This window comes from Vanellus vanellus (genome assembly GCF_965231255.1).
Source record: "Vanellus vanellus genome assembly, chromosome: 1".
Lineage (NCBI taxonomy): Eukaryota > Metazoa > Chordata > Aves > Charadriiformes > Charadriidae > Vanellus > Vanellus vanellus.
Genome location: NC_138905.1, coordinates 197,243,697 through 197,257,604, shown reverse-complemented (window position 1 = coordinate 197,257,604; position 13,908 = coordinate 197,243,697). Strand labels below are relative to the sequence as shown.

Below are 13,908 nucleotides of genomic sequence, written 5' to 3'. Positions count from 1 at the left end.
TGGAGTTTCTTAAAAATTAGCCATCTCTATGGGAGAAGGAAAGAACAACACAGAAGGACTTACTCAGAACCTAGACCAAATGCTAAAAAAAAGATTTACAGCTTAATAACTTGCCGGTCTGATTTCAGACACCTCAGCACACACAGCGTTATCTTGTACTCTCCAAGAACGAGCAGTTACTATAAACGCTGTCCATAGTGAGGTTCTCTAGCGGCAGATATACCATTAATTAAGGCAATAGGTAAGTTTTCAACACCTTGTACACAAACTTTCTGCAGCTGAATAGAAACGGCCTTCAAAATGTCTATCATCTCAGTTACATTTCCGTGTATTTTATTTGGTGAAACGGACCCACTCCTCTTTATTTTCAAACGTACAGCAGCCTCCCTCCTCCTTAGTTCTTTTAATTTTTCCTACATCTACTTCTAGGTACCTTCTCACAGCATACACAAACACGAAACATATTTGACAACAGGCGTTTCTGTTATCACACGGATTATGCCTGGTAACCCTGTGATAATAGCAAACATAGCTTACGTAGCAGTGACACACTAAGAAACAAGTGACAGATTCATTTAAGGTCCGACTGATGCAAATGATTTGCACTGAGTTATATACAAAATAATTAATTTATACATATACATATATATAGATATAATATAGATAAATATATACATACTGTACATAATGTATTTACAATTAAAATACGCTTCTTAGAAGCCTTTAAATACCAGAGTTCTGTAACACACAATTAATGGCAATAGTCTGATTTTAAAGTAATAATAAAAGCTCTCTGAAGAAATGTTTACTTCAATAATTGAAATTAATACAGATGGGATGTGCCGGGGGGAGGAGAAGTCTCCAGAATAAAAGAGCTTTCCTATAAAATTCCCGTTTCACCTTTGTACAGACCCAGGTCTGGGCAGAGTTCTGCAGCTTAAATAAGATCTTTGCTTTCAGCTTTCCTGTTCCCCGCCAGACCCCAATTTATGTTCACACGCTCCCGGGAACACTTCCTCAGATTTTTGTTTCTGGTCCCTCAGCAATCAGAGGCTGAAATGAGTTTCTGATCCTGGCAACTTCTGCTGCACACAGATGTCCAAAGCCTTTGTTGTACCACTCTGGGGAATGTCCTCTGAAGAAATGGAAAGAGAATTATTGAGAAACTCAAATACTCAAGAAATGTGCCCCGCAGGAACGAGCTTGCCATGCGTCCTACTCCCCACCGCCCGTGGTGGTGGTGGGGACTTCAAATACTTGTCATTGTAAGCGTACTCTGAAGTTCTCCCTTGCAGTAATCAAGTAAGCAGATTTTATTTCTATGATCACATCATAACAGCAGTAGACGCTGGGCCGAGAAATGAGCTTGGTGAATAGAAAAGGCTGCAGAAAACTCCAAAGCAGCAAAGCTACATTGACCGTGTCCTCTGTTCCCAACACCTCCCCTCCCTGAGCTGGAGGTTTTTGCCCTGCTGAATGGACATCTGCTTTTTGCAGGTGGGATACTTACTTTAGGTCAATTCTGCAGATGTGGGTCAACCTGGCTTTTCCTGAGCCACAAGGCTCTATCAAATACTGAGAGTCCATCACGATGGCGCGCACAGCTCCCATAAGAGGAGCCTCTTCGTGCTCCACAGAGATGGCAACCAGCATGCACATCCCCTTTGGCAAATCCGTCCTCCATGTCCTGCAGCAACACATTGGAGATGGAATCACTTTAGTAACGAAACTTTTGGGCACACAAGTAAGAACCAGAATTAAAGATACAGTTTGTTTGTCTGCCTATCCTTATTGTTGCCTGCGATGCCACTGGACCGTCCCAGGAGGCCCTGGAGGAGTTTCGTGTTCCCCAGTTGGGAGTCTAACCATGATGTGGAATACCCATCCGTGCTGTTGCAGGCTCCAGGTAGAGAAGTTTGGCTTCTCCACACGAGTGTTTTGTAAGCATTATGCCTTACAGGCCATGATACAGCCTTTTGCAGACAGACAGAAGTTTTGGAAAGGAGAAAAAGTGAGCATAAGCCATCCAGCAAAGGCTGAAATGTTGCGTTGCACCCATGCAGACATACAGAACAACAAATACAGTTTAGCACAGCAGAAATCCTCACTACTACCCACATTGACTTCTGAATCCCCCAGAACATGTTTCAAGGGCATCTGAATTAAAAACAAAACGTCCGTTCATTTTTTCCCTCTCCCAAGTTTCAAGCCTCTCTTACATGCTGCAGAAGTTTTCCACCAAGTTCAGGAGCCCTAGACTTTAATACTTGATGTTTCTTTCTTGTTCTGTAAGCATTCTCTATGTATTCTGGTGTCTCGTGTCTTTCTCCTCTGCTCTTTTCTATGCTGTGGGAAGAAATGAGAAGTTCCCACTGTGCTGTGTAATGTGCATCATCTTGCCATGGACTGTCTGAGACAGGGATTATGCTACCTTGGGAAGTATCATGTTTTAGCAGGTAAGCTGCTTTCCAAGGACTGTTAGATTTTGGACCTCAGCAGGCAATTTTAACATCCTGCATTTTTCCTATGTGAAATCGAGCTCTTATGCAAGACACTGTAGGATGATACTGGTTTCAGAAGGCTTTACACGTGTCTGTGCATTAATAAAAATGATGAGATATCTTGGCAGATGAAACATATGAAGAGTAGGAAATCACACCTCAGATCTACTGTAAAATGCTGAACCATCTATTCTGAATGCCTGCACAGTGCTTAGATGTAACCGTATCATTTGGTAACTACGAGGCACTTACTTGGGCCATTTGTGAAATGGAAAACTATGTATCCCGGAGACTGCAGAAGACTTATGATTTCTATTCCCGGTTATACAGATGTGGGCCAGTTTCTGTCCTTCTCTAAATATTTTACAGTAGTAAAAACAGGCATGGCACCTAACTAGCGGAGATGCTGTGATACTTAATGAACACTAAACATTTGAGGATTCTTTAATGAAAAGTGATGCCTGTGCAGGGCAGCTGACAGCTGCATCAGATCCCAGGCATATGAAACATTGACCCTATCCTCTTACCATTAGAGCCTTCTCAAGGGACCCTAATCCCCTTGTTATGACTGTCAAATTGAAGGGGGGGGAAAAAAAAAACCAAACCAAAAAAAACTAAGCTTATCCTTCCACAGCCAAAAGTTTGATTGGGAAGGAGAAAATTGCTGTCTGTTAAAATATATTTATTCATGTCCCCAGAGGTGAATTATAATTTCACTGTTCACTTCCCACCAATCATAAGGTATCAAATTGACCGCGATATCGCTGGCTAACCTTGCTCTAGATTTAATGATATAAATCAAAAGCAATAAACAACAGAATCTGACAGATCTGCCTGATGGCTGTTTTCAGCACTTAAAAACCCACCAGGACTCAGTTTTATGATATGTATTTCAGTCCTTGGGGGTGATTCTGCCTGGGTTAGTGAAAAGAATGAGAACTCATTGGTAAGATTTGTCTTTAACTGATGTGACTGCACAGCAGGTCTTTAAAGAACATAAACCACCATGAAACCTAACAGCGAAGTAAGTGGCAAATAAGAGGACAGGATTATGGTCATCAAAACCTCCCCGCTGCTCTCAGACAATCTTCTTGGTGCTATGCAGAGGGTCAAATTCATCACTGGTTTAAGACAATAATATTATATAAGAAAATTAATTACAAAATATTTAATTTAGCCCAGTGTACTGTGGGAAGGCAAAGTAATGGGAAGACTGGTGTTTTAACATTATGAAGAACTTACAGAAAATATTTTTTCAATCTTCCCCTAAGAGTTCCAATAATTCTTCCCTCATACTGACAATATCTGCATGTTATCATTCTCCAAGAGAATACTGAAGTTCATAAAAGGAATGTACTATTATAATTATATTTTATTGGGCTCATCTTTTTCCTTCAATCTTTGTTTCTTCTAATGCAATTCTGACTCACTGGACTATTTCCTTTGTCAAAACTGCTTAGTATTTCTCTGGCACATCGTTTCAATCAAAGAAAGCAGAGACCAAGAATGGGAATGCACAAAATCATCCTGAAATAAATAACTGTAGAAATGACCCTGTAAGTGAAATATGTCAGCAGCTCCACAATAGCTCCTAGCAAGCAAAGGGCCAGGATTTCAAAGGCAGAACATACATAAGAGGAATTGTTTTTAATCCGTTCTGTACAGGCAGACAGACAATGGCAGAACGGGGATTGAATTTGGAATATTGATACAGAGCTATACATTTATTTGAGAGATGTCATCCCCTAGAAGACAGTCAGAATACATATCTACTGCCCCTTTCTGTTCATTTCCACACTAGGATTTTTATGGGTTAGCATTTCTTGGTCTACAAAGGCTCCAACTGCAAATCTCAAATAACAACTTATATAGACACCGTATAACAACCTTAGCTTAAAAGCATCACTATCTTCTCTGCTAAACATTTGGCTCTTAAACATCAAACATTCCCCAGAGAACAGCAAAAGCAGTGTAAAAAACAATTGGGTTCTATTTGCACTGTTTTGACAACAAACAAAGCTAAGAGAGAACAGCAGCTATTATCAGACATCTGTTCTAAGGAAGAAATGATATTTATGGCCTCAGGAGTACGTGCTGCTCAAATTACATCAGAGAAAAGGTCAGCATGCTCTAGGTGTACAATTTTACTTCAGTTTGAGAAATCAGCGCTGCTGCCCAGAAGTAGAGTTCTCGAAGCACAGATGTGAAGGCCGAGATAAGACTAGATCTTCCTTGGATGCACTGCGGGAAGCAAAGGTACTGGAGAACTGCCCTTAGCTTACCTTAGAACAACAAAGTCCCGGACGGGGTGAGGAGCCATGCTGTTCAAAACGTACTGGTAAACTTCTGTCTGCTTGTCCAGGCTCTCGACCACCTTCCACTGCAAGAAGTCCTCGTCCCAGAGGTGACGTTCTCTCAGCACTCGGTTCAGGACAACTGATGGGGGGGCTTCAACTTCCACCGAGGCTTTCCAAAGCCTTAGGGGGTTCCCATCCCCAACCTGGAGCAAAGTAACAAAGAACATAAAAGCCCATGATCTATACTGCATATGTTCAGCAGAGGATAACTGATGACAGAATCTTGGTATGGCTATCTGGCTTTAGCTTAAGAGCATGCATATTTCCCTGCTAACCATCGCTATTACTGCTATTGCTGCTGCTGCTTTTCTGTATGCGAAAACATATACATACGGGTCTCGGATGGAAAACTGAAGTGATACATTACTTCTGCTCTCACGCCAGTGTAAATCGGGACCAGTTCCCATAGCGCCAGTGGAGTTGCTGTATTATTTCTGGTGTGACAGACACTTTTTCAACCCCAAGCATCCTAACTGTAATGAAGAATACGTCTGTGTGTAGAAGTAAAAACAGATGAAAGGAGAGACCAAAACCCCGGGCTGAAATAAAGCTACCACCTTAGGCAACCTGATGCACTAGCTGGGACTGAGGGTCAATTAACTCTCCTGGTTAATTGGCGGAAGAGCAGAACACATGTCGATTCACTTATGTGCCAGATACACAGATGTTTGCTCCTCAAAACAGCTGCAAGGGAAGCATTGGGAAAATACCTTTCAAAGAAGGAACACACAAACTGCTTGCTAACTCTTCCCGGCTCACAGCTCCTGTCACTTATTACACCTCCACGGCACGCAACAAGGGCAGTGGAAAGTGCCAGGCTACGTAAAAGATGAATATCCTAAATTCCACACGTACAGCATACCTGCACGGGTTTAGGGCTGTCATATTTCAGGCAGCAAACACGTTAAATGTAAGCACTGGATCTTGCAAGCCCTGCTTTTCTCACCCCTCCCTACCCTGGTATCCTCACATACCAACGCTAGCGCTCCAGAAACCTCCAGCACCTCCCACAGACCCAAGATTGTGTCCCCAGAAACCCAACTCCCACCTTAAATTATTCTATGTAGTTTAATTCCTCCTCCCCAAAACTCTCACTGCCCCAGTCCTCCTGCCCTAGAGCCTCAGGAGCTCCCAATCCCCGCTGTAGTCTCACATGCCCTTGACCCCAGACCTGTGCATACCCCTATTCACTCCCTCCCCTCTCACACATCCTACTCCCACCTGAGCCCTGGTATTCCCTCCCCAACCTCCTGCAGTCCCTCCCTGGAGAGGTCACTCATAGAAGCTGGCTACAAACCAGAGCAACTGTGATTTCTTTACCCTGACAGGGGGGTTGTGACTGCCCAAATAGGGGTAATGCTGCCTCCGGCCCCTAAGGACCCCTGACCCCTCACCATCCAGATCCCCCACGCCTCCCAGTGCCATTCCCCTGACTAACTAGTGTCCCTCATCCCTAATCCCCCTCCTCCTCTCACTAGCAGCTGCTGGTTTTGCCATTGCATTTCCAGCAGCTCTGAACCCCGCTCCTCCTGGCTGCAGCGCTCTGGATTTCCCTGCAGAAGTGACAGAGCCTGGAACAACTTCAGAAATTTTGGTAAAGGTTGCAGATGTCAAAAATCCACTGGAAACAAGGAGAAGAAGATGAGGGATAAAACTGGCAATGGGGCTGTCCTGGCTAAGGAAAGCAGTGGGCAGCCTGAAGAAGTTTTTTTTAATACCTGTGTTCTGGCTGTGTTCTCCAAACTGCTGGCAAACAACAGGAGATGGTCCGAAACTTTGCCCGTCCCCCAGTCCAAGAGCTTACCCAGGCAATGTTATCTGTTGTTTAAAGTCTCAGCTTGTGCTCTGGTTGCATTGTTTACTGTATCACTCACTTTATCCATTTTGGAGACCTTAGCTTGCTTTGTGTGCCCTTTTCTGGAACCTCATTATTATATTGCATTTTTAACTGCTTTTAGAAGTCTTTTAAAAAAAAAAATCATGTGCCTCCCCAGACAGAAGCCATGCAACAAGCCAGGGTGTCCCACAGTTAGGCTGTATTTTGCTTTGGTTTCTTTACTTGCTTCTTCCACGTCTTCCCAAATTACCTTTTTGTAGGCGAGTTCTGCGTTCTCTATACTGGAACATGTGACCCATCCTTTGAATTTCTCTTTTGCTTCTTTCTGGAGATTCTGCATGAGACTTTCCAGGTACATCTGATAGTTCCCCCCTTCCTCATCCACTTGTTTCCCGAGCTCGTCCAGGGTGGGCGAATGCACTTCTGCATCAATGTAGGAGTTTCGGGACTGGGTGACCATCTCATGAGGGACCTGTGCCACAGAAGTGGGGAAAACATACAGGGAAAACCTCATGCTGAGAACTTTTCCTCAAGGCAATGTGTTTCTAGGCTGATGGACCATTCAGCATCCAATTGCAGTGAGCCTACGAGCTGTAAAATGGATACTTATTTCTGTCTTTGCTTCTTATGATGAGAAATCAAAGTAGTGTAATGAAACAGGCCATGGCTCAGAATAGCACGACTCATGCAGAACCATATTAGACTGGTAAACTGTATGCCAACACAGCTGTGTTACTCCTCTAGCCCCCAGAAAAGTTGCCTTGTGCTTTTGGGGAAGGGAGATATGAGCATTATCCCTCCTCCACCTGCAGTGAAAGATGCAGGGAGATTGCATCCCTGATGTAATTTTAACTTTATTGCATGACACAAAGAAATAAAGTATATTGGCTCTTCTTTTTGAGATGAATAAGTTTTAATTGAGGCGCTAAAAGCATTCTAATAATACGAAACGTTAAACCAGCAGATTTTTATTTTAATTAGACTAAGATTTCCTAATCCAGTAATTTGGGTTGAAAACTGCCACTCTGCATTTTTAATAGTTGCGTCTTTGAATGCTAGAAGGGAACAGTCATAAAGAAATGAGATAAATAAACTTTAGATAGAGCAAGTTTACAAATAAGTGAGGGACCATCAACCTCTGAGCTAATGCAAGACAGAAAATGTAAGCATAAACATAAATACTTCAAAGGATGCTGCATTATGTGGCCATGAATAATGCCGTTTGAGTCTCTCACTCACCTCAAAAAGTTTGTTGCATTCCATTATCATGTGAGCAAGTCCCTGAGTAGCTGCCAGGTTTTCACTGAGGTCCTTCTGATCTGGCTTCCCTGTTGCATATTTTTTCTGTATTACTCTGTAATTGAATTCAGTGTCTCAGGTAAAAAGCGCTGAATCTCTTAATATGAAAGCAAACAGCAGCAGGATGTTCAGAACACCAGTGAGAAAAGCCTATCTTTAGTTTTTGTTTATCACAAAGATTGCTCAGACCGTTGGGCCTTTTTTAAAGGCAAAATGTTTACCTAAACTATTGTTGAGCCAAAGGTAAAAGCAGGAAAGGTTATGCATGTCCTGCATTAGGTGTTGTACATTTTGAAATGGATTTCTAACAGACATAATGTACAGTGGTTTATGTTGTTACTGCTTAAAGTGCTTGCTCAGACACTGGTTATACAGGTACATAGCCAAGAATCTCTGTATTCTGAACCAGATGGGGGGGAAAAAGTGTCAAGGGACGTCAAGTTGGGACCACTAATGTTTAAGAGGGTCTATGCCCTGGTTAGTCTACATTCGCCATGTTACACACCATCTTAGCGTGGCCTGAAATAAACTCGGTTTCCCAAGTGGCAGAATGTAGCCAGAAAATACAGAGTGAAAAACCAATCACTGAAAATCTACGTATTAAAATCCTTTAAAACATGGTCAATCTTTGACTTCAGTCGGAGCAAAATCAGGTCCTTTCCCTTCACAGAAGCCAACATTACTTATGCAAAACTCACTAGTGCCCCACTGAAATTTCCCATAGAAAGCAGGCACTGCGTCTTCACAACAGCCAGCCAGAAACACCTACTGGGCTTGTGAAAACACTTTCTGTGCACGTACTAGTATGCTTCTGGCTCTGCAGCACGGGCTTTCCCCTCTCACTGAAGCCATGCCCTGTGTAACGTGCCGGAAAGCAGATGCTTTGGAAAATTTTATCCTGCGTACCTTTAGAAACACTGAAAGCATCATTTTGCATTAAGGATATGACTATAGTGTTGAGAAGAAACTTACCTCGGTGAGCTTTCTTTCTTCACTATATTGAGATGGAAGAGGGAAGGGGCCAGACAAACAGCTATGTTCATAGGCGTCATCTGATTCTCCTCCACCGAGGTGACGTCGCTCAGGAAGCACAGCAGAGTCTGCAAAACCTCCCGGTTCTCGTCGGACATCAGCATGATGGCTGCCTGCACCGCCTGCAGCCGCTGCTCCTTGGGGACGTCTGAGGAAAAGCAAGGGAGTTCAAGGGGGTCAATTGTAAGATCAGATAAGGAGCCAGGAACAAGACAGAGTTAGCACAGGCATTCACACTCTGGGAAGGGCTTTCTGAAGAGGCAGATGACAGGGGATGAAGGGGCGAAGACCAGCTGGTTGTTGGAGGGCTGTAGTAGTTGCTCCTCCATCGAGCACAGCTCGCCAGCCACAGTATGGCATGTCCCTGCTCGTTTCTTCCCCAAGAAAAAGACTGAACTTCATTTAAAGTTTATGAAGGGAGAGTAGTACTCAGTACTCCTGTCTTTAAATGGTATTTTTCTGGTTTCTTTTGTCCCCTGGGAAGACAGTTCAAAAGTCTTAGAGAAGCTTTGGGAAAATACTTACACTTGTGTCCTAAACCATAAAGAGAGTTTAATGAAAGCGGTAATGGATATGCTTAAATAGCATCTCAGACAGATTAATTTCTGAAACTACCATAAGTTTTCTCAGTTTGGACTTGGAGCCCTCCTCTGGGTATTACATACGCTCTATATAATCAAACGGAAGAAGAACAAAAGTAGATTTACAGTACAGGGAACAGCCAGCTTTTAAGTTTTGCCCGCTAGCCTTGTACAAGCACTTTATTTTAAAAGCTTTCAGACATGAATGACAAACTGAACACAGTTCAGTTTTCTAGAAGCAGCAAGGCCGGGTCTTTCTGAGAAGTCAGAGGAGCCTTTGCTAAATCCATGCATTATGTCTTTTCTCCCCGTGTAGCCTCCTGGTACTCCCTCACCTGTACTGTTGCACTGGTGGGTCTGATGCACAGAGAAGACGACCAGCCAGTCCTTCAAGTCATAGGTTAACATTAGGCAACTGAGAGGTTTAGGGAAATGGAGAAAGTTTCATCAATGCTATGCCATAGAGACTACTACACTAATCATCTCATCCACAGTCCTCTGCGTTACAGCATACCAAGCCATTCTGGATATATGAAAAAGTTCCTGGATATATGAAAAAGATCTTCAGCAAGTCCCAGAAAATCAGAAATCCCTTGCCAATACACTAAGAGAGGAAAAATCCTTCCTAACTTCACATTAGTAATTTGTTAAACAGGATGAAGGGGAAGAAAAACTCCCAGCTACAGATTTACTTAATTGCAGACATTATGAAATACAGTTGGTATCCCAGCAATTTGCAACATTTTTCTTTCTGTGAAAGGAGTTTTGTCAGTACCGTCTAAAACAGAAAAATATATTTGTTGTTGGTTACATGGAAAAAAAACCCCACTGCTACTCATTCTTCATCCAAGCATTGGTCTCCAGTGTCTACAGGGCCCATCTTTCTTGTTCCCACCTTGGTTTAAAAAGACCCATCCTCAACTCTTACTGGTGCAGTTCAAGAAAAACTTTCCTAGTGCCTTTTTTTTCTTCCCTCTCCGATCAGTGTAAAGAAGAGTTCTTCAGACTTCCCACTGCAGCTCCGTGTAGGGTTACAGAGTCAGCCCGTGCCCCTTTTTACAGCATTATTTTGTTGGCTGCTACCAATGTTTCACCATTCAGCCTTGTGGCTGTTGTGAATCCTAATGGCAGGCTCCCGACTTGGAGATGGGGATTCTTTCTGGCTACAGACCAAATAATGCCAATGACGTTGAGATCTGCCATGTTTCTCTTCCTTTGGCAAGGGAAGGGGTTTACTTGCAGTCTCTCCTATGGCAACATAGGACATATTACCAATTTTCATCAAGCGATAGTTTAAAGGCGATTTGTTTCCAAGGACATGTAGAACATGTCCTTCTAGTGGATAATCTTCTCCTCGGCCGCGTCACTGATGGAAACAATTGTGATTGCCATTTTATTAGCATCAGGAATTTCTGTTGCTTTTCTGAACAAGCTGACTGATTTGCGCGTAGGCAGACAAGACCTGCAACTTGTGAGCAGGAAAGAAGAGGGGGAAACGATGGCCCAGGGCTACACACAAACTGTTTCAGTTTACTTGTGTCCTAAGACATCATGTATGACCAAATCCACTAAATCTATTTGCGGTGCTGTCTCTCATGTGCAGGATCACAGCATTTCTCTACCAGCTACAGACGCCGTGATGTTAAATCCATTAGTGATTGTGTGCCACAGACAGATTTTTACAGTAAAGGGAGGCACGGAAGTAGCTTAGATTCTTTAGCACTGGGATTATACAGTGTTTAAAAATGGCTTTCTGTTGTTTTGGCAGCTGAAACGTCTGCAAGTGAAAAGACTAGACACACTTCTCTTTAGTGCTTCCAATTATTTGGCTTAGGCTGGCTGGGGACGCTTTTCTGTATCTGCCAGAGCACTGGCTGACTGGCCTTCATAATGGACATTGTCAGGAAAAAACTCTTAATTCCTCTGGCGAGTTAATGTTTTCCTCATTGTTTATTTCTCCCTCAGTCTGGAGAAGAGATACACAGTCATTTCCTGATTTAAAGGGATTTTCATCATTCTGATGCATTTCAGTCTCAGATTTTGCTGAAGACTGCTTATGCTGAAATGAAAAGAAGAAATCCTGTTTTTTTTTTTCTTTCTCTACGAGATCTTTACATAGAAGCTGAGGATGTAAACGAAGGCAGCTTGTTGCTTTCATGTACATTTTATTGACTATAATGAAAAGGCAAATAATCAAAAGTCACAGCAAAGAAGGGGACTACACAGGTGCATGTTCTCATGGTCAAGCACCACTTCTCCATGCCCAGAAGACTCATTTGTATTGACATGTCTGCATGAAACGAGCCCACAGTTTAAAGACATCTGAAAAAAAGATGAGTCTTCACCCTTCTTATGTCCATGGCAGCCTGTCCTTCTGGCTTCCTTCTGATTGTGAGGCTCATATTTTCAAAGCTTCTCAAGGTTTGAACACTGTCTTTCCATTAAATTTGCTAGTACTTTGACATTGAAACCTTTAGGCAGTTCTCAAAATCTCTCAGTGAAAGATTTTGAGGGCAGAGAGGTTCTTTTATACATCTAAAAGGTGAGCAGAAAGAATTCCACCCAGTGTTAACATACCAGAATTATTTACAAAATATTATTATAATAATAAAAATATAATAAACTTACATTGGTAGATGTGTAGAAAAGTCTCTCCTAGTTTACTTGTGAGGAGAGGTTCTGGCAAGTCCCTGAAAAATTGCTTTACCATGTCTGCCACATCATATGCTGACTGGTCTTCATAGCTGACGTTTTCTGGGGAGCTCTCATTCATCTGACGTAGTGCCTGGATTCGGGATTTCACTCCGGATTTTCGAAACAGACCCACCTAAAAAAGCACCGTGTTGAAATGAGTTTTTTAAAAAAAAAGTTGTTTAAAGAATATATATATTAGGAAAAAAAAAGCCATGACCAAAGCTTGGGTTGCTCATTTTACTCTAGGCAAGAACAAGAGAAACACATGCAAATGTGATGGTCATGACTTGCCTGCAGTCTTTGTAGGTAAGCCCATGCTCTCATGATGGGACCGTAAGAGTTAATAATGCTGCTGCTTTGTATCCCATCCTAGAGGGAGAGTTCAGAGTGCATGTGGTTTCCCTGCTGCCTGAAGAGTTTAAGCAAGACGCTCAGCTGATATAAATCAGCAGTGGCTTGCTTGGCTTGGGTGACTGTCTGTTGATTTACTCCAGCTGAGAATCTGGTTCCTCATGTTTATTTGGGTATATATTTTGAAGACTAACAAGAAAATATTATGCTCAGCTAAGTAATAAATGCTGTGGCAAAAGATTAGTACATCCTGGTAGAGCTTTTAAAATCAAGACCAAATCTATTTTTTCCTCTTCCTGCTCTCTGCTACCAACAGTTCCCCCAAATTCCAGTTTGAAAGCGGGGGCCGCAGAGGGATTACTTGAGCAGTGACACTAAGATACATTTTTATCGTCTTTGCTCTCTATTCTAAAGGAAGTGGTAATTCTTGAAATGATGCCTGCGAGTGCCTTCATGGCAGTGCTGCCCTTTTACCACCCTTCTCGCCAGTGGAATTCCCCCGGGGCGAATTCCTGAGCCTTAACCACATTATTTATTCCCAAGTGAGTTTACAGTGTTTCATTTGGGAAGCGTTAGCACTGTTTTCCTTCAGTTTTGCAGGGGAAAAGGTGAAATGTTGAGAAAGACCTATGAAAAACGTGCATTTCAGGTTTGGAATCACAGACTTCTGTTCCTCCATGACTACGGTCTCGCTGGTGGTCAGTTCAGCTTTCTGCGTGTTGTAGTCCACCAACAGAAATGTGTAAAGTCAAGGAAATAATGTCTTTTGGCCACCTTCCCCTTAATTCTGCCAGCACAGAGTTCACGTAGCTCCCTGCTCTCCCTAGAACACCTCCCATGCTCAACTGTACCGTATTTAGGACTTTTGTTAACTCACACATTAATGACACTAATTACATAAATCACATGCTCCACAGCTCTGTAAGGGGACGTATTTATTTACATGGAGATGAACTGCTACACCAGACTGGCTGTGAGCGGCTCTTCTGCTATGTCTTCTTATTGATGAACTTAGCGTCGCTCACGAAATAAATTTATGTGTATGAAGCAGAGAACTGGAGTGTGCCCTGTGTACATCCCAGTGCACTGTATTTCTGTTCAAAGGTGAAGCTCCGCTCTTCATTCTGACAAGAGAATACAAGAAAGAGCATCTGGCTCTTTTCATCTGGTTTTCCCTTCCCCTTTCTCTTCTTTTTAAATCCCTCTTCCTCTTAGAGATGTGTGCTGAAGATGCAGAAGGACACATGCTAATTCTA

General features: G+C 42.7%; 1 protein-coding gene across 1 annotated transcript in view; it reads right to left on the bottom strand.

Moving 5' to 3' along the window:
* Positions 1 to 764: 764 nt before the first annotated feature.
* The window catches only part of STARD13 (StAR related lipid transfer domain containing 13), a 314,488-nt gene continuing 301,344 nt past the window's right edge, over positions 765 to 13,908 (bottom strand). The window contains exons 12-18 of the mRNA XM_082484956.1: positions 12,236 to 12,434; positions 8,967 to 9,174; positions 7,935 to 8,049; positions 6,946 to 7,167; positions 4,784 to 5,001; positions 1,511 to 1,687; positions 765 to 1,135 (exon numbers count right to left, since the gene is read on the bottom strand). Of these exons, the coding sequence (XP_082341082.1) occupies positions 1,018 to 1,135; positions 1,511 to 1,687; positions 4,784 to 5,001; positions 6,946 to 7,167; positions 7,935 to 8,049; positions 8,967 to 9,174; positions 12,236 to 12,434 (1,257 nt within the window). The 3' untranslated portion in view covers positions 765 to 1,017. The remainder of the gene's footprint in view (positions 1,136 to 1,510; positions 1,688 to 4,783; positions 5,002 to 6,945; positions 7,168 to 7,934; positions 8,050 to 8,966; positions 9,175 to 12,235; positions 12,435 to 13,908) is intronic.